The sequence below is a fragment of the Aaosphaeria arxii genome (assembly GCF_010015735.1).
Source record: "Aaosphaeria arxii CBS 175.79 unplaced genomic scaffold BU24scaffold_4, whole genome shotgun sequence".
NCBI lineage: Eukaryota > Fungi > Ascomycota > Dothideomycetes > Pleosporales > Aaosphaeria > Aaosphaeria arxii.
Window position 1 is genome coordinate 3,315,841 of NW_022983477.1, and position 20,102 is coordinate 3,335,942.

Below are 20,102 nucleotides of genomic sequence, written 5' to 3' on the forward strand. Positions count from 1 at the left end.
TTTTCGTAGTGTATCGCAGGGGAGTTTCCTACTTTCATTTGTTGGTGGATGCATGTCTCTCTCCATGCCACCAACTCACTCATCCATACGGAAATCTCTCATTCAAAAATCCCTGACTGCACACAACCAATTATCATTTTTCCTTTTCCCTGTTTCCTTCCCAAAAGTAAAGGAAGTATCTCATGTGATTTGAAAGGGAGGAAGGGGAGGAGGGGGGGTATCATCAAGCTACAAGTGACAAAAAAACATAAAACGTCAAAATCCGTCCCTGCATCTAGTACTGACGAAAGAAAAAAAAGTCAAAAGAGGAAAAGCACAAGATGGAAAGGCAGATACATGACGGCCTTTTGCCTTTCAAGGGGTGAGGTGGCGGGGCCTCTAGCAAGGAGAGCTCAATCAAAACGCCGGCTCATCGATAGTCAATGAGTGATAATAGTCCGTCAAAGCGTTCATCTCGTCGCCATGCGTAGCGTTATCCTCGAGATTCAAGCGCGCCTCGAACATGTCCCTGTCGTAGCCTTTCAGGGACGGTACGTCAGGGAGGAGTGCGCGCATGTTTGGTTTGCGGAGGAGGTCGTAGCCTAGGGCGCCGATGCTCCATACTCCGGCACAGGTTGTGCATTTGAGGGTTGTGGTCTCAGGGGCGATTGCGTTGTGCTGGCCGCAGTGGAAACAAGCGAATCCGCAGCGCTCGCAGAGAACGGGGTCGTCGATCTCGCTGGCTTCGGGAGGACGCGCGGGTCGGCCGCAGTTGGAGCACTTCGATTTGCCGGAGACGATGATGCGATCGGTGGGGTTGCTGGCGGCGTGCCATTGCTGGCGCAGCTCGTCGGGTATTCTGTCCTTGCTTCTCTGGGAGTCGCCGACTTCTTCACTGGTGAGCGTGACGAAGTCGTTGAAGCATTCGGGAATGTCGCACTGCGGTTCCTTGGCTTGAGATAGACTGAGTTGGAAGTCGAGAGCTTGTTCCCGTAGGTACGGGGCGTCTATGCTCATGTCCATGGGCCCGGTATAGTTCGGACCTTGTACTGTCTGGCGCATTGGGAATCCGCCGAAGGGAACGTTCATGAACTGTCCAGAGCTGAAGGGGTCGACTGGAGTATCGACCCTGGGATTGAAATTTTCGTCCTCGTCTTCATCTTCGTCGTCAGAGCTGGCGTAAGGTGCGTAGCTGAGTTTCTCCATGTCCTTTTTCGGACGGTCGTCCAAGCCGACTTCAAGGATATTGACGGACCCATTGACCTCACCAACGATCAGTTTGCTGTTGTCCGGACTGAAAGCTCCGCTCATGATGCCTGAATCAACTGTGATCAAATCTTTGATGAATACGTCCTCAGTAGAACGCGCAACATCCCATACTTTGACAACGCCATCTGAGGAGCCGCTGTACAAACGGGTGGCATTGTCACCCCAGGACAAGAAACGGACTCCAGTATCGACTTCCTCGAGTTTGTCGAAGTCATTGAGAGGCATCAAAGACTTTCCGTGTTTCAGAGTGTATTTCAAATCGTCAGGCCAGCGGAGGTCCCAGATGTATACTCGGCCGTCGGTACAGCCAGCAGCAACGATATTCTCGTCATATGGGCTGTCTCTGGATTAGCTGATGTAGAGTGATTAGTTTTGGGTTACATACCAATACATGATGTAGTTCATATCCAAGGCCGGACATTCTAGTTCCATGTTCAAAGAGTATTTGTCCGCGCCCCGTCCGTCATACAGCCGGACCAGTGAACGAGTGCCTCGATTGACGTTGCCGCTGGCCACACATCCAACCGCGAAGTGAGGTTGTGACACGGCGATCGGATTGAAAGCTACGTCAAAAACGTTTCTAGACGCCCCATATACACCTATTGGGACCTTCATTTCAACATCCCACATGCAAATGTCGCCGGAGCTGTCAGAGCGATCTTCATTTACGTTCGCCCCGTATCCAGCGAGCAGAAGATGGCCATAATTCGGCTCGAATTCGAGCGCGGTGGGCAAAAGCTTGAGATCGGGTCGTTCACTTCCCTTCCTAGAAGAATAGGTTTCGGCGAAGGGCCTTGCATTATCCCCCGTGAAATCGTGTATGACCTTGATAGACTTGTCGTCTCGCTTGGAGGCAGTTGCCAAAAGCGTGTTTTGAGGGTCGCGGTTGATGACCATGAGGTCAACCTCTGCCTTGTGGCTCAATCCCCTTTCAAAGATTGGCTGCTCCCCGGAACCTGCCAGCATCCACACACGTGCTTGTCGGTCATAGCCTGCAGAGACCATGTATTGGCCGTCGGGCGTAAAGAGTGCAGATGTAACAGTAGTGAAAAGTCGTTTGTCCTGGGACACATGCATTGCATGTGTGGAGTTTGGACCCTCACTAGTTTGTTCTCGTTCAACATGATGCTTTGCTAGCTCATGGATCGTGTTCGTCTGCAAGTCTCCGTAGAGAAGATTGTTTGGCCTATTGTATTGCCGTGAGTGCGGATCTGTAACACATACCGCTCCTGCAACGAACGATTCGCCATCCGGGGACCAGGCTGCAGCGTGAACATCGCCAGAAGCCCCAGTATAGCATCGGGCAGGCCCCATTGTATCGTAGATGGTGTTTCGTGACTGGTACGTCAATGCTCGCGAAGCTGATTTCCAGCCTCTCTGAGACTGTAGACCAAGCTCGCGCTCTCGCAAAAACGACGGCGCTGACGTCCTAGGTCGTGAGCTGTGTTGTCTGCTTGGCCGCACTGCCCCTATTCTCTGGATGTGGGGAGTGCCGCGGCGAAGTTTTCCTGACGCCGCGTCTTCTAGGAAAGCATCTATGCTTTTTCCAGTGCGCAAGGGGAGTACATTTGAAAGCTCATGCGATGCTCGCATACGTTTGGCTTCGGTCAAGCGTTGTGCAATGTGTTGGACACGTTTTCTACGACTCGTAGACGACCGCTCTGAAGGAGTTCTAGACACCCAAACGAGAACATCTTCCACGATCTGCATTTCTTCTTGACTGAAGTCAACATGAACGATCACACCTTGCCATGCGCGGCCACTCCGGACATCCCACTCTGCCAATCGGGATCCTCTGCGTATAAGTGATCTTTCACTTGCCGTCAAATAGTCAAGCTTTTGCTTGGAAACGACAAGCGTCGCGTCTTCTTGATCGAAATCAACGTTCATTTGCTCATCTACAGGAAGAACAGTGCCAAGCGTAGATGCTTCAGACATTGGTGACTCTGCTGGCGATAACCTTCTTGAAGATGGAGTCTGCTCCTGAGGTGAAATGGTGTCATCCATTTCCTCATCTCGAAATACAGAGGCAAACTTGCGCGACAGATCGTAGCTTATTTTGTGATCTCGAGCTCGAGTCGCTCTTCTTGGACCGGATTCCGTTGCGGATGAGTACGCAGACTCATGGGAATGATGCCCCTGAAGCCTTTTTTCAGTCTGGTTCGTATCATCTCGTAGTCGAGGCTGGATGGCTCTGATGGAAGCTTCAAGACCGGCCCTGTTTTCTACCCGCGGTTGTGTTGTGTTCGTTGAAGGTTCGAAGCCTGACTCAATTCCTACCCGGGGCTGTGTCGCTTCAACGGAAGGCTCGACGTTCATCGACTCAGCAAATCGCTCATAGCCCGTCATCTCATCCGCATACTTGGGTGGTAGATTCCAGCGAGGGGGATCCAGGGCACGGTCTCTGCGGTTGATTTTGGTAGAGTATCTGCCCTGCATGGTTGAAAATGAACGGCCAGGGAACTCCTTGACGATGTCGGTCCATCTAATCTTCTTGACTTCTTTCAGAAATATGAGTAGGTGCTCCTCTTGCTCGGTAAACGGGCTTTGGGATTGTGCCTTAGGTAAGGGCGCGAATGCGGGGAAGAAAGCGTTCGATTGAAGAGAAACAGGCTTGTTGATCTCGGAAGGCCTGGGTCCAAATTCAATTTCCTGCACAATGTTCTCGTTCTTTTTGGCAAGAACCGATGGTGTCTGGTTGCTTGCTGGGGAGTATTTAGGCTTTTGCAGCCTGTACTGATTCGGACTTTCTAGTAATATCCTTTTCTTCAACAGGTTGGATTGGGGGGTCCTCCATTTGAGAGCGTCGTCATCCGATGGCAGATCGTCGTCTAGGTCCGAAGGTCCTAACTCCTGGTCCAGTGGAGATGATTTGTCTCTTGCAACTCTGCTTTCAGGAAGAGCGCTTTCAAAAATAGGATTGTCCTCATCTGGCGATCTTATAATATTTAGCGCTCGCGATCCGTGCTTGACCATAGTGTCTGGTACGGCAACTGTCCTCTCCGAATCCCTTCTAAGCGCAGAATTCAACGAGCGCACGGTTGGTTCGCCGTCGTTGTTATAGGTGAGCTTCCTTCTTTTGTCTGGGGGGCCAGAAAAATCACCGAGCTTGGTAGCTTCCGTCAAGTCAACGATTTTGCTTGGACCATGTCCGCCGTTATTGATCTGACTCCCCGTGCCCCTCGAGTCACCCTGGCCGCTGGGAACGTGTTGACTGACACCATTATGTTGGGCGCTGGAAGAACCCACAAAGATTTGGTTCCGACCCCAGGCATCTTGAACCCCCAGATTACTTTGCGCGCCAAAGTGATGCTCACTGTAGATGCTTCCCTGGACACCAAATTGACTGTGACCTGCCACAGCATCATGACCTCCCACGCCAACCTGCCCATTTGAGCCATTCAGCCCTCCGCTGTAAATTCCCTGCCCGCCGGCCTGCCCCGGCGCCCCGGACGAGTATTCATAACCGACGCTCTCATTCCATACCTTCACCAATTTCCCCTGCCCATCGAAGCTCTGATGCCCAGCCCAGTCGCCCTGCCCTCTTCCGTTCGCTCGGGTATTCGCACTGTTGACTTTGAACGTCGGTTTCTGGCGCGCGAAACTCACTGGCGTCGGGGCGGACGGTGTGCGCGGTGATTGCGATTGCGATTGCGATTGCGGGGTGAAGTGCGAGGCGATGAACCGTGGAGGGGGAGGAACTATGCTTGGAGGTTTCGGCTCTATGGGTTGAAGTGAGGATGGAGGTAGTGGTGGTGCTTTCAAAGCGGTTGGTAGGGATGAGGTGAGAGGGCTAATATGTTGCTGCTGTTCGTCGCTTTCGAGGTCGGAGGAGGAACTCGAGTCGTCGGCCGTGAGATCAATGAGCATGGAATCTCTCCAGTCGCTGCATTCGCGGGTTAATTTACGCGCTTGAAACAATTTGAATGTGAAGGTGCAGTATTTGATCTTATGCGTAAGAAGAGAGTAAGGTGAGAAGAAGACTTACGCCGTGCCCATTGTGGTGTGCGCTGTACGCGTCCATTCGGCGTGGGTCGCGTGTTGTGTGAGGGTGTGGTTAAAGTTAAAGACGAAAATAAAGTTGTCGCGCGTAAAGTGGTTTCGGTGTGGAGGTGCAAAAGTGGGTGGACTCGGGTGGCGGTGCGGAATGGTCTAGGTCCCACGCTTGATCCAAATAGTTACAAGTATATATCGTATCATACAGTATCGTTAAACATTTAAAGTAAAAGTAGTGCCGGGCTTGCTCCAGTATATCTCGTATTCACTTTACGACTTACTGAACTTATCTTCAACTTCATTCATTTCATACAAAGTCTACATATGATTGCAACTAACTCTGTTGATGTATTTATACGCAAAGTGAAGTATTAGACACGGGTATTTACAAGCATGATCTATGGCAAGTAAAGTTACTCGCAGCACAAGCTCATTCCGCCACAAATCACGACGAAGTGCTTTTAAGCTCATCACCCTGGTGCGGCCGGTGCTTCTCATCCAAAATCTTCTGCTCAACATCATTGTTCCTCTCCGTTCTCGAGTCCGCCGTTGCAAGCCCTGCCACCGTAACCTCTTCACCCGGCGCCACATCCTGGGGGACAGGCGGTCCATTGAATGACTTGCGTCCGCGTATGACGTACCAGATGACACTTATGGCTGCAAACCCGGCGAACACCACACTCGCGTAGTTCATGTCGCCGGCCGTCACAGGAAGACTGACAGGCATGCAGAACAAGACGATGGCCAGGCAGATCCAAACGATCATTGCGATGTTGATGGCGTATCCAAAGCGGCCGAGGGAGAAGGTGGAGTTCTTGACTGCCTTGCGACCGCGCAGGACAGAGATGAGGATGGGCATTCCATAGGATGCCGATAGGCAAATGGTGGCGACGCCGGTGAAGGAGTTGAATGCAGCCGAGGATCCGAAATAGATGAGGCCGAGCAAGCAGTCGACGACGGTGGAGAGTAGTAGTGCTCCAAGGGGAATGTCGAATCGCTTGTCCACCTTCGCCCAGAGCCTGGAACCGGGGATGGCGCCATCGCGAGCGAAGGCATATGTGCATCGTGATGCAGCTGTGAGGGCGCCCGTGCCAGCGAAAAGGAGAATACCGAGGATCAAGAATAAGAGACCGAAGCCACCGCCTGCGGACCCGGTGACTGTCTTGAATAGTAGCCCAATAGGTTGACCATTGGCGACATCGAGAAGAGTCTGGACATCCGGGAGAACGAAGAGAATGGGGACGAGATAGACGACACCGGTAACTGCGGCTGCTGCGACGGACAAAACGATGGCCTTGGGAACCTCTCGCTCGGGATTCTGCACCTCTTCACACATTGCTGCGACCATGCCGTATCCCGTGAGCACATATGCACCTTGCAGTAAGCCAACGAAGAATGCCCAACCCGCAGGCCTATTGATTGTCAGAAAACCACACGCACTCTTCGATGAAATAGTGTAGACTCACCAGCCACTGGCACTCGCGTCGTAGTGGGCGAAGACAAACTCTCCACTCCGCTTCGTATCAGCCATGGTTAAGAGCGTGATCAAGATGATAATCACACTGGCACCGGTCCAATAGATGCAGACCTTATTAATCAAGTCTAGATACTTTGCGCCGAAGATATTGATGAGCATGCAGACCAACATGACTGCCCAAAACATAAGGATCGTCTGCCATTCATTCGGTACGAAATCTTCCTTCCAGAGCGTAATGGCAGAGAGGACCAATTGCCCGCCCGAGAAATTGATCGAGAGCGTGACGGTCCAGTTCCCGACCAGCGTCAACCATCCAGTGACCCAGGAAGCTATGGGAGCGTACTTGCGGGTGGAAAGCATGGCCGACCAGTAGTAGACGCCACCGGCAGTTGGGTACACGGCGCAAATCTCGGCCAAACTAGCAGCAATGGAAAGACTGATCAGAGAGACGAGGACCCAGCCCCAGAGCACAGTCACACTTTGGCCGTCCGTTAGAGTGATGTACCTGTGGAAATTTTAGCAAAGGATGATTCTGCGGCGAAGGGGGGGGAGCATGGCGAGTCGCAGCGCGCAATGCGCTTCCTTGTACATACATTGTGGTACTGAGACCGAAGGGGACAGCCATTATGGCAAAACTCCTGGTTGAATAGTCAGTAATTATTCACTGGACACCCAGGACGTGCGACAAAATCAATTGAATGATTCGCCTCAAGTTTGCGTTTTGCCGTGGGCTTTTTGATCTGTACGAGTCTTGAAATGGTACTTACAACCCCAGCACGCTCAACATGCTCAAATTCCTGGGAAGCTCGCTCTTGTAACCCATTTTCGCGAGCTGCGCATCGGCAGTAGGGTCAGATACCGAGCCATGTCGCTTGGTCGCAGATGCGATGGAACGCCGGGCGGCCGATGTGATAGAAGCACTTCTTGTCGCCATCTTGTGCTTCGATCGTGGATGGCAATGAGAAGTGAAAGGGTAGGAAAGGACTCGAATGAGTCGTCAGCGCATGTAGGGTTCGTCTTACGACGAAGGAGGTATGACTGGAGAGAAATAACAGTACGAGTACAAAAGCAGTACGAAGTAGGTGGATGGCTTGGGGTGGTACTAAATAGCTGGGATGGTGGTGGGCAATGATGTGTGCGGCTCGTGGGAATTATGTAAAAGCGTAGGAAAGGGGAATGCGGGGGAGAACGATTGACTAGTCGGCGTCGGAAGACGTCGATAATAATGATACTACCTTGTAGCTTGTAACTACTGTAGTCCAAAAGATAATGAAACCTGGGAGGACCGGATCTTTGGTTGAAATGGTGATGGTCTAGTGCAGTCGATAAAACGCCGATGTCTAGGTACCTAGACAGCCAGACAGATAACAGACAAACTACCAGCAACTACAATGTTGGTTCCAGCACGGAGTACAGTACTTGTAAGTTGCATATAGTTGACATGTACGGAGTCCTCCGTATGTACATACATACATTCATTCGTGTCTATGTACTTGTTAAACTGTTTATGTAGGCCAAGGCGGCTGTCAGTGTCGTTAGTACTGAAGTCCACGAGTCTACGACGTAGATCCAGTCCATTTCCTTGTCATTAGATCCTTGCAACCAACCCGTGAGTTGCGGTTCGCTCCATCCCATCTCCCCGTATCCACCTCCACCTCCACGCGAAAAACGGAGCGTTGCGTTGTATAGTGTAGAGAGAGATAAGCCTCATGCGTCAGCTTACAGGTTCCGTTCATGTCATTCACGTCGCGTGCACATCCCAGATCCATCTAGCTCCTCAATCCAACACCCAACCCCCCAACGTGCGATACACACAGAACATGGCCCCCTGTCTATCTATCGGCGAATTCGCGATCTCTCCTGACAACTGCCCTATTATCTTCCTTTGCTGGGTGCTCCATAGATAAAACTGGCCAAATGTTACCTCGGCATGTTGGGGGAAGATCAAGCTTTACGAGGTATTATCAGCCTCCGTAACGCCATCGCTACTGATAACGCAAAACAGGGAAATGCTACCTTTGCTTGTAAGTGCAAGGTATGTTTACTGGTCCAGTCCAGTGCAGTTCCAACATTGTGATCGTCCACATCTTTGCCGCTATCTGGGCTATTGCGTCGCGCGTCTATCGCGACTACAGACGACATCATACCTCAGGAACCTAAAACCTCGTGGTTTCGAGCATCGTGCATAACAACAACAATCATCACAATATTCATAATGAACTCTTGCTTCTCAATTTGACGTGTCGTCGGGATTTTTTCATTATTATCCTATTCGTACAAAACATTACTGGGCCTAAGTGAACATGAAACTACCCAGTTATACCATCAAGCTTTTGCAAACATCGCACACGCTCCGTGCATGTTCGTGTACATACAGAGCGCATGGTTAGGGTATCCTTCATTCATTCAACCATCGCTTTCTCCGGCATTGCCCAATGGAAAAAATCTATAGGCATCCCTTCGCGGTCCGGCTCCTCCAGGTACTGGATCAACTTCGCTGGTGTGATGATCTCGGCAATGTTCTGGTACTGATTCTGCCAGCCAACCTCTGCCGATTTTGTATGTACAACTATGAATTGGCGATACTCCCGTCTGAGTTCAATGAGTACTTGAATGTACAGCTCAATTGACCATCGATTCGCTTCCTCCTGGCTACGGGCAAGTCGCTCGTAGTACTCGGGCACGAACTCGCGATTTTCAGACAGGATTGGATAGTAGTCAAGGGGTCGTTCAACGTCTGCGGGTTGAGACTTTTGCTCGATGTAGTCGTAGAAGGACAACTCGTCGTAGATTTTGGCGAGCGCCTGCATTTTGGGCGTATGCATTTCAGATTCTCGATCCTCACACCATTGTACCAGAGCTTCCAAAAAATCAGGCATCAAGGCAAGTCTCCAGATCAAGCATCCGTCGCTAAATTTCTTCTGGGTGTCAGTAGGACCCTCGAGTTCCCCACACCGGACTACTTTGTTACAGAAGAGATTGATGATCTTCTGCGCCTCTACAGGTTGCTCTTGGAACACCTCGTCCGAAATGTATATAAAGCCACCGTGAGGAAATATCTCTACGCACTCGTATGCTGCTTCAGGCGCATCACTGCCGTCAAGTGAAGACCGAGGATTGATCGAATAGATGCGTACTTGTGAACTCAGAATCCTTCCGAATTCTGGTACTTTCCACCATTCCTGGAAGTCGGGATGAGTCAGTATGACCCCAGAGCCACCATTGAGCATCTTGTCCTTAAAGTAGTTCCACGAACCCTCGGCCCAGAAACTACAGACTTCGACATTGTGCATCAGCAACCATCTAGTAAGCAATTCCAACTCTTCGGCCTGGTCGCTTGGGTGAAAGATCAGAAAAGCCACCCGATCCATGAGCCCCAAATTGGCATCCGTTTTCTTGCTATTGGAATTCCATTCGAACATTGTATCGAACTCGATATTGAATATTCCTTCAATTCTTTCCTTCAGATCCCGTTGAAGGTGTGGAGAGCGATTTGGAACTATTTGTTGCGGTCGGTTAACATCATTGGTGGAGTGACGCCTCGTCAATATATTTCCAGTCAGTAGACTGCCGTCACCTTCCTGCATTCCTTGTTCTGGCACTAGATCTGGTCCGAACCTCGATGGCCTCCTATCTTTGGGCGGAGCAGTATACAGGTCATTTGTTGACGGTGCAGGTTGTTTATTTGTCGACGGCGCGCGTTGGTCATTTGTTGGCGGCACAGGCTGGTTGTTTGCTGGCGGCTCTACTGGATCGGATTGATTCTGGCTGATGGGCTCTCCTTGGTCTTCCGTGGGGAAAGGGTCAATATGTAGGTATCTACAAGTGTCCCCAAACATGCATCCATTGACACTCTTCCACCTCTTGCAGATCAGTCTTTTTAGGTTTGGGTTTGGGTTTGGGTTTGGTGGTGGATCCGCCACGGTGCCTGTATCGTAATGCTTGTGGTTTGGGGCTGGATCAGCCACGGTGCCTGTATCGTAATGCTTGTATTTGCATTTCTCTGCAGGCTTTTTACATGTACCTAGATTCTTCCAGTACCAACAGGTCAGCTCCGAAAGCTTCATCTTTTGCCAAACTGGAATTATCGTCGGGTCCATTTCCTGAGGCGGGAAACCATCTGGCCTTGCTAACAACCCGGTGTTCTTGTGGGCGAAGTTGCAGTCCTCATCGCTGGATTTGCATCCAGCCTTTAATGTCATCCACCAAAAACACGTCTGAGGCGGATTCATATATTTAGGGGGAATCGACCCATTGACAGGCGCAAGCTTCCCCGTGTCACGATGTAGGTAACGGCACTTCTCCCTCTTATAACAGCTTCCATTTCGCCACTCCCAGCACGTAAGAGGTATTTTACCTAGTTCGGATTCCGTAAGGACAACAGGCTTTTCCTTGGATTTTTTGTCGGATTCATCGTCCGAGCGCTCTTCCTGGATGCGACGGCGGCCTACTTCGCGTCTGGCATATGGATTCTCATCAGATGCATGGGTCCTCAAAGGCGGCCGCGGCACAATGGATGATGCCGATTGACCTGAATTCAGGAACTGCAAAGCAGATGAGTCCGGTGTCGATTCGTTGCGTGAGTTACGTTCAGCTCTCCACTTGGTTGACATCTTGGCATAGAACGTTGCTGGACCATCATGTGACGATCTTCTTAAAGCGCCACCAATAGGTTCTTTACTTGTAGCAACACTTGCGGATTTAGGCTCATTGAACATCTTGATGGGCTTATCTACGAGACCAGTTTTAAGCTTCGTGGGGGCCTTTATCTGGCTTTTAGTTGTCGCCCCTTCGCTTCGTAAAGAGTTTCGACGAGGTTCTTTGCGAGTCTCCTAGAGTACAATTAATAATGGTGTGTCGTGCATTATTGATCTTCGAAATAAATCAAGTGAAAGTACTCAAAGAAAACCAATACTGATCAGCAATCGCTTACTCACCTTAGTTGGATTTCCAAGTTCTACTTGTCCATCCTTATGCGAAAGCTGATCCGCAATGGTTGGAAATACTGCGGCCTTTGAAGACGAATTGGAAAGATCTCCTCTTCTGCCTGTAGATGTTTCTACGCTAGTCTTGGGTACGACATTCTTCAAGATAGGATTACTTCGTTGCTCTGACCTCTTTAGAGGGGGCTGGGAAATTGCTGCTGATCTTGGTGGCTGATCCTTTTTATTGGTCGCTTTCTTTGCATTCTGGAACAGCTCCTCCATCATCGAATCAACACTACTACCATTAGAATCACTATCAGGGTCCTCTGCTTCAGAAGACGATGACGATGACTGTGAGAATGGTAATCTTCGAGCTTCAGGGGCCGCCTCGACAAAGAGCATTTCACTAGAGTCTCTCCACTTCGGTTGTTGGGAAGGAGCAATATTCGGTCGGCGGACTAAGGGAGCATCATGATCATCGTCGTCCTCGTTCTCGCTGTCTTTGTATTTATTTTTGTCGTTGACAAGAGACTCTTTAGATGCTTGGGTGTGTGTTTTCCTTGGTTTCACTGTGGGCTTTATGGGTCTAGCTATACCCCGGGTTTTGGTTGCTGCTCGCAGTTTCTCGCGTTTCTTGGCTCTCTTTTTGTTTTTTAAGGTCCTGGCTCGTTCCTTTGCTTCGTCCCAAAGTAGAAGGTTTCGTTCACAAAACGATTGAAAGTCCCTTCCCTTCTCCTTTTGCACCTTTTTCCACGTCTCCAAGAACCTAGGGTCTGCGAAGCTGGTGGATGGCTCAAGGGTACATCTGTGATATTAGTAAACAGAACCGCGAGGGTCAGAACATCATATAACGAACTCAAACATGTGGTAGCCTTTCCATTTCACCAGATACCAGGTCTCGCCTTCACTTGTCTTCTCGGCAATGATGTCTTCAACTTCGTAGTACACATCATCCTCATTCTCATCCTCTCCGCTTTCGGGCTCAAACGAGGTCAAAGAGACTGTATCAGTATCATATTCAGGGTCTGTGATTGTGTATTTATCCATGGCGATGATACTGAGTGCAAGAGGCGACTGTTTCGCGCATGAAAGGGTGGGCTTGGTGATTGGTGATTGGTGATTGGTTCCTACTTCCTAGCGATGGATGAAAGGTAGCGAAGATCACAGGCAAAGGGAAGCATTCATTTAGGTAGTGAGTAAGTGAAGTTGAGGTTTCCGCTCGCAGTCGAACAAGCAAGCATTGTTTTTCTTAAAGATCTGAAGATCTCAGGCTTGGGATTGTGCGCTGGGAGATGTCTGTGTTCCTTTCATCTGAGACAGGACGAGGGGAGGCGAAGGTGATTGTCTGATTGATTGATTGATTGATCAGTGATTACTGTGCTGTGTGACAGTGTCTGAGTGTTTTGGGTAGGAGATTGGGAGATGGAAGAGTGGAAGACCAAACAAGCGGACCAACCCCTGTAGCTATAAGAGCTGGTCCGAGCGCCCACCTAGCGTTGCGTGACACGTGATGGAATCCTTGTGCGGCGGTGTCGACCATCCTCCACCACGACGAGGCAGCCAAATAACGACACGACACGACATTTCACAAGCACTGGGACATACCGGCGGTTTGTGAATTACCCTCTTCAAGCCCCGTTGCACATACATTCACCAACCCGTTACCGCTATCCACATTGCCTTCTACCCCGCCTCCTCAACCCTGAGCTCTCCACTCTTGCCTTCGCCCACCCACCGCAACTATGGCGAACGACGAATACGATGTGAGTCCTAATCCCGCATACAAAATGCGCCCTCGCTACTTGTGCATGCTGAGCTGACCGTCCACAGTTTCTTTTCAAGGGTTCGCTTGTCCCTCGGGGTTCGCACTGAGCGCATACTAACTGACCTGCAGTTGTCCTTATCGGAGACTCTGGTGTCGGTAAATCCAACCTGTTGAGTCGATTCACTCGTAACGAGTTCAACCTCGATTCCAAGTCCACGATCGGTGTCGAATTCGCGACCAGATCCATCCAGGTCGACGCCAAAACCATCAAAGCACAGATTTGGGATACTGCTGGTCAGGAACGATACCGTGCCATCACCTCCGCATATTACCGAGGCGCTGTGGGAGCCCTCCTCGTCTACGACATCAGCAAGCATCAGACATATGAGAATGTGACACGATGGCTGAAGGAGCTGCGCGACCATGCCGATTCCAATATTGTCATTATGTTGGTTGGTAACAAGAGCGATTTGAGGCATCTGAGAGCAGTGCCCACAGAGGAGGCCAAACAATTTGCCAGTGCGTAGCTGCTTGCGGAACGGGAAATGCGGGAGAGACAAAACATACTGACCGATAATCGCAGGCGAGAACAACCTTTCCTTCATTGAGACGTCCGCCTTGGACGCCAGCAACGTCGAGCTCGCTTTCCAGAACATTCTCACAGGTACGTTAGGGCTTCAGACTGGTCTCCATCTTCCAGCTCCAGATCACATTTGTCGTGAAATGCCATTGTACACTGGCTGGTTTCAACATGAAAGAGAACTAACGGCATTGCAGAGATCTACCGAATTGTATCTAGCAAAGCCCTCGACCAGGGTGAGGGCGGTCAGAACGTCCTCGGCGGCGAGCGCAAGGTCCTCGAGATCAGCAAGTCGGCAGACACAGAGGCAAAGAAGGGATGCTGCTAGGCATCATCACGTAAACACGATATATACATATATGAAGAAGCGTGGAGTAGACATGTATTCCAGAGGTTACGAGCCCCACCCACGATCGGAATATTTCATGGCAGCATTACCATGCACGATGCAGTTCCGCACCTTCAGACGAATCATCATGCCACTCATGTCTCATGCGAATGTTGACGTCGAACGAAGTTACACCATCGGAGAAACATGCCGGGGTCTGTCCTTTCAAGTCTCTTTATTGCGTGTACTACAATGCTCTCTGCTTGTTTCTGCAGATTGGCGATGGGTTTGACTGGCTGGCTGGCTGGAAGGGGATCTTTTGTTTCTGCCATACCTGCTTCAATTTTTTCTTTGCATTCGTGCGGGTGTGCCTTTTTTCTTCCCCTCCCACTATCAATCTCTCCTTCTTTCTCTAGTGGCTGATCGGTTTTGGTGGCGATTAATGTATGTGACTTTACTAGCTGCTGTATGATCACTTCCAAGATGCAAATGGACAGCTTATCCTTACGACGTTTCATCCTCGTCCTGTCTCAATCGTTCCCTCTAGAACTTCCTGAACCCCTTGTTCCCCGACACCATGTCCTCGGCCACCTGTCTGACCTCATCCCCATGTCTCACCCAAGCACTCGACGCATCCACCCACCTCCCGTCCCCAAACTTCCCCCTACACCACTCCACCACCATCTCCAACTCCCTCCTAATCCTCCCCTCAATCTCATCCTCCTCCTTTTCCCCCTCCCTTCCCTTCCTCCCCTTACACCTCTCCCTAAACCCCTCAACATCATCAACCAACCTCTCCCCTCCATCCTCACTCCCCTCCCCATAAACAAATCCCAACAACCCCCTCTCCTCCCCCTCTAACTTAACCCGTCCCATCATATCCTCTCCCAACCGCTCCACCCCCTTCTTCTTGGCAACCCACCCCGCACAAACGTCCCCCACATCCCCCAGCCACGCCCTCGCGTTCGCGAAGTCCCCCTCGCAGCGGTGCAAGATGGCGTGCAGGAGCATGCCTTCGACGGCTGGCGCCGCCTGCATGTGCCGGACGAGGAAGTGGGCGGAGGGGAGGTCGGCGTTGGCGAGGTGGAGGGCGGCTTCGAGGGTGGGGTGGAGTTGGAGGGAGGATATTGTGGAGGTTAGATGGGCAGAGGGGGAGGAAGGGGAGGGCGCGTGGAGGAGGGTGGTGTGTGGAAGGAGGTGGGTGAGGAGGGATGTGAGCGTTGGGGGTGGTTGTGGTTGCGGTTGTGAAGACATGATGGTGGTGTTGGGGGATGTGGCCTGGTTTGCTTTCTTTGGATTGCAAATTTCAATTGATGAAGAGACTGAGGGATGCTGTTGTGGTTGGCAATTCACAGATTGATATGCGTTGTGCTCAAATGGTTCCGTTGCTTGTGGGGACGATAACTAACATTCGATGGTACCTCTAGAATATCCATTCAGAAACGTAGAATAGCTAAGGTCGGGAAACCCACAGAAAGAATCAAGTGCTCTATAATGTGATCAAACAAATGAGGGCTGATAGTATGAAAGAGGCCGATAAAGTGTGCTCATACAATGGTCGACGTCATAGAAAATGACAAAACATTCCAACCATTTGTCGGTCCTGAATAAGGTGGTAATTGATTTATTAGTGCCAGACAGATGCCATGTACAAATGACAGATGCATTTTATGAAAGAACAGGGTTCTCAAGGCTAGAACGCAACATCGTTAGGAACCAGGGCTTTGAACCTTCACTCTTTCTAACCCGACCTATAGCTAAACATATAGACACAAACGTCAAGGGGGACCAGCAGCACGATACCGAAGAGTCTAAAACAATTGGAGGAAAGAATGGTTTCATTTCGTTTCTATTGGTTATGCACAGCAGTGTGCACTAGGTATTCAGGAATCAGTATCCGTCCGAACACAACATATCTAGCCACCCAAGAGAATCTGTTCCCAAGCAACTTTCATTATCGTAAGAATAACACCACACCCTGTCCACATATTCAACCATGGCCAAGGGCGACTTTTTGCAGCTATCGGAGGGGCAGAGAGATTAGATGTCATCGAGGTCATCTTCGTCTTTGCGCTTCTTCGTGCCGTCCTCATTGAGGGTGTCCATGCTGACCTCATCGTAATCGCGCTGCCTGCGACCGCCCTGTTGGCTGGACATGGCCATGGCCTGGCGTCCGGTATCCGACGACTCGAGGAATTCGCGGAGACGCTCTTTGCCGATGTCGACGGCTTGTCTGCTGGCGGCATCGGCCATGCGTGCCATAGGACCCCAAAGGTTGAGGGTATAAGTGACATAGGCACCTACACCAGCAAGGATGAGGAAGATGAAATACAGGGGGTTGCGAAGAACTGGTGAACATGTCAGTGGATGTCGTAGGTCAATACTGAATCGTTGAAACACTTACCGGCTACTATCTCGTTCCAGCCCAATGCAAGCAAGAGACCGTAAAAGTACAACGGTACTTGGGTCATGCCACCGATCGCACTACGTTTAGCCTCAACATAGACGCCATCTGCAGTCTTCTTGAAGCGGACAAGGAGGTCTGCTTGCTTGGCGTCACTCAAGATCGTCATCTCCTCTTCCAGGCTCTTGCCCTCGTCTTCATCAACGCCACCAATTGGCGTAAGATCTTCTTCATCAGCTGGAGAGACGGATGGCGGCGCATTTCCTATCCACGCATCCAACGGGGGCGGAGAAGCTGTCTTGGACAATTTGAACCGAGACAGGAGTGGAATCAGAGTGATGGTCGACTCCCTCGCTTTCGTGTACAGTCCCTCGATGTCATCGGTCGGTCGCCATATCCTGGGAACACCACTCTCATCGTATCGGAACTTGTCTTCGAAGTTCTCTCGGAGCTTCAACAAGATGTTGCCCTCCATGACTTCTTCGTCAATCTTTGCACGAAGGACTGCCCAGGACTTGCGTCGCAGCCGCCATAAACCGACTTCGACCTCCTCCGGGCTGGCATCGAAGCTCTGGGCTCGGTCTGTGAAGCGCTTTTCCGCGTCACTGACGGTGTCGGTGAAGATGTTCCAGACGCGATCCCAAAGGTCCTTCTCAGAGGGTGGTCGTTCACCATGTTCAGGGGCACCAGAGCCTCCACGACCACTTCCCAGCTTGTTGAACTCCAATCCGACAGACTCATCGAGGCGAGATCGTACCCAGCGCTCGACACGAGTGGCGAGGCGGCGCATCTCCTCCTTTCGCAATCGAGAGGAAACCTCATCCAAGTCCTTCTGGTACAATTTCAATTCTTGTGTGTAGCTAGACCAGCTTGCACCTTCGATCGCAATCGCTTGAGCATCGGCCTCGAATTTGGAGAGAGCTTTGCCCTTCTCCGTCTCGACAATTTGAGCGAAGTCATAAGATGCGCCCTTCTTCTGGCCACCTTTAACAGCTGCGCTAACTGCATTGCTGAACGTTTCGACGCCAGACTTGTGTGCTGCAGAGAGCTGCTTTTGTGAGAGGGCTTTTAGCCTTGAATCAACCTTGCTTTCAAGTTCTGCCCTCTTGCGGGTGTAGACACCCTTGTGGTATCGGCTGGCATTGGTCTCGAAATCCTGGAAGATTTTCCCCCTTGCTGTATTCATTGCTGGGCCTAGGTCAGGGAGCAGGGCCGGCTTGCCCATCCGTGCATCTTCTGCTTGTTTCTCCTCAAGAGGGGTGATAACCTCGTCGAAGGCGATGAGAACTTCTCGCGAAATCTCGTCGCATCGGAATTGAGCAAGGAGCTCCTGTTGGGTCGGCAAGTCTAGATCCTTGTTGTTGACGATTTGATCCCACACGCCCTCGGCGTAGACAGCGAAACCATCAGCAGGAATCCTGCGGTGGTACTGTGGTAGAAATATGGGCAAATCCGCTTCGTCAAGAAGTCCGCTCTTCTTCGGGTCATTGTATCCTTCCCGGAACCTGGTTCCTAGCTTCTGTACCTCGGCCTCGAACTTCTCGGGTTGTAGGATCTTGTGCGGGAGCGCCACGAAGGCGAAGTCGAAATAGTCTTCAATGCGTGAGTTATCAAGGCCCGTAGGTTTGGAAATTGTAGACCATAACTTTGAAAGGTCTTGCAAAAGGGTGTTCTGGAGGTTCTTGAGTGGCGTAGTGCCTAGATGATCACGAATGACGAAGAATAGAAGGGATCGGGGAATGGTCCTGTTACATTCGTTAGCGGTGCGACAGGAAAGTGACGAGGAATATAACATACCTGCTGTCCTTGACGAAAAGCTGCAGATTAACCTCGAAAACGGTCTTCAGCAGACCCATGTTTGCCCCCTGATACAACCCCACCTGGTGCTCCCAAATGTTGACGATGAGCACTTCGCTGGTGGCTAGAGCAAAGAGAGCACTCTTCCGTTCGAAATCCTGATCTTCTCCGCGCTCGCGACCGTCTGTGCCTTCGACGTCCATGACGAGGATGTTCTCCGCCATGCCGCTGCCGCCTCCTTCGCGCTTGTTCTTGCTCATCCATATTCCTTTTGTAGTCTGCCGGCGCTCCTGCTCGGACATAACACCGAACTGTGTGCCAAATAGGTAGTTGAGAAGCGTCGATTTACCGGTGGACTGCGAACCAAATACGGAGATGAGGTGATAATTGAATCCGGCCGGGATGACCTTCTCGATGTTGAGGTAAGTAGACAAGTGTTCACTACATCGCGAGATCATGTTAGCATTAGGGAATGGTAGACGAATAACATGGGAATTGCATACTTGAACAGCTTGTCCCCGTCGATGACCTGAATGCCATGTTCGTAAGCCTCCTTGGAGGCCTCCTCGCCGACAGATGCGAAGTGGGAGTTCATCATCAGGGACGGGGCGGAAGGATGCTTGATGTTGCTGGGCCGGCCATTGCCGTTGACCTGAAGAGTGGAGGCCATTGTTGGTACGCACTTGTGACGAACCGGCCTGCGTAAAGCTAAAAGGGTATTTGGCGGTAGGAGAGGCGGGCGGTCAACCGTTGATGTCACTCGCGGCGAGGTTGTCGTTCGATTCGCGGTCGAGTCTCGCTTAAATAACCACCCTGGCTGGACAAGGTCACTTCCCAGGTACAGATGAAAGATTGTACACTAAGAATGAGGACCAACCCGACTCCTGAAGAAGGACTGCGTGAGTGTTTAATATAGTGAAAAGTAAATAAGCGTTGTTCGCTGCCTTGAGAAATTGTACTTCTTATTCATAATACCAGCGCTCATGGATGAGGTTTAATCGAGTGACTACCTAGATACCTACCAACTGATTCGATCCTCAACCCTGCACGTCACGATGCCATGGCATATGATGACACTGGGACACACCCGTGTTCATCACGAGGGCTTGCGCAAACGAGTTAGCTACGGCAAGGCCTAAGATTTAGGCATGGTGAATACCTAAGATATCTATACCTAAGATAAATCCCGAGAATAGAAGTCACATATCACAGAGAAAACCTAGAGCAAAGCTGGAGCATTAATCCAGGACATGGATTGCATTCTTTACAAAAGATAATAATCTACCTCGTGGAATGATTTCCCATCTTATCCATATTCCATATGGTCTGCCATGTCGAACCTGACTGATTATAGGGAAAGCTAAGCATACAGAAGAGTGACCCAACTACTAACTATCATATTCATTTAATTGTCCCCGGTTCTGCACTTGCAGCCATGTCAAACAATAACTGATAGGTATTCCATACCAGGTCGTTCGGATCCAAATGGCAACAGAGTGAGATAACTCAGCTCTGAGCTTGGGAAATGGTCGACAATCGTTTCAATGAAGTTGGGTCAATTCGCCGGAGGTTCGAGGAAATG

General features: G+C 50.6%; 6 protein-coding genes across 6 annotated transcripts; 1 reads left to right on the plus strand and 5 right to left on the minus strand.

The window, feature by feature from the left end:
* Positions 1-54: 54 nt before the first annotated feature.
* BU24DRAFT_492502 (WD40 repeat-like protein) lies at positions 55-5,292 on the minus strand. Its single transcript, XM_033533896.1, has 3 exons — positions 5,237-5,292; positions 1,634-5,134; positions 55-1,585 (listed from the first exon to the last, which is right to left on the minus strand). The coding sequence occupies exons 1-3, from the start codon at positions 5,245-5,247 to the stop codon at positions 397-399; spliced, it is 4,701 nt and encodes a 1,566-aa protein (XP_033384753.1). The 5' UTR covers positions 5,248-5,292; the 3' UTR covers positions 55-396.
* A 397-nt stretch (positions 5,293-5,689) lies between these two features.
* On the minus strand, positions 5,690-7,655 carry BU24DRAFT_347544 (amino acid permease-like protein; the record flags this gene model as incomplete). The annotated part of the gene is made up of 4 exons (XM_033523528.1): positions 5,690-6,656; positions 6,711-7,226; positions 7,315-7,359; positions 7,489-7,655. 4 exons carry the CDS (start codon positions 7,653-7,655, stop codon positions 5,690-5,692), a joined length of 1,695 nt encoding a protein of 564 aa, XP_033384754.1.
* A 1,303-nt stretch (positions 7,656-8,958) lies between these two features.
* On the minus strand, positions 8,959-13,065 carry BU24DRAFT_450937 (uncharacterized protein). The gene is made up of 3 exons (XM_033531067.1): positions 12,503-13,065; positions 11,659-12,451; positions 8,959-11,553 (listed from the first exon to the last, which is right to left on the minus strand). Exons 1-3 carry the CDS (start codon positions 12,691-12,693, stop codon positions 9,124-9,126), a joined length of 3,414 nt encoding a protein of 1,137 aa, XP_033384755.1. The 5' UTR covers positions 12,694-13,065; the 3' UTR covers positions 8,959-9,123.
* A 204-nt stretch (positions 13,066-13,269) lies between these two features.
* On the plus strand, positions 13,270-14,794 carry BU24DRAFT_422757 (ras-related protein rab-like protein-11B). The gene is made up of 5 exons (XM_033528066.1): positions 13,270-13,409; positions 13,477-13,489; positions 13,541-13,930; positions 13,995-14,075; positions 14,189-14,794. The coding sequence occupies exons 1-5, from the start codon at positions 13,389-13,391 to the stop codon at positions 14,317-14,319; spliced, it is 636 nt and encodes a 211-aa protein (XP_033384756.1). The 5' UTR covers positions 13,270-13,388; the 3' UTR covers positions 14,320-14,794.
* BU24DRAFT_481039 (uncharacterized protein) lies at positions 14,485-15,573 on the minus strand (the record flags this gene model as incomplete). Its single annotated transcript, XM_033533152.1, has 1 exon — positions 14,485-15,573. One exon carries the CDS (start codon positions 15,571-15,573, stop codon positions 14,863-14,865), a length of 711 nt encoding a protein of 236 aa, XP_033384757.1. The 3' UTR covers positions 14,485-14,862.
* Positions 15,574-16,141: 568 nt separating this feature from the next.
* On the minus strand, positions 16,142-19,409 carry BU24DRAFT_370322 (GTP-binding protein Sey1). The gene is made up of 4 exons (XM_033524428.1): positions 19,024-19,409; positions 18,521-18,961; positions 16,724-18,468; positions 16,142-16,667 (listed from the first exon to the last, which is right to left on the minus strand). Exons 1-4 carry the CDS (start codon positions 19,188-19,190, stop codon positions 16,360-16,362), a joined length of 2,661 nt encoding a protein of 886 aa, XP_033384758.1. The 5' UTR covers positions 19,191-19,409; the 3' UTR covers positions 16,142-16,359.
* Positions 19,410-20,102: the final 693 nt, after the last annotated feature.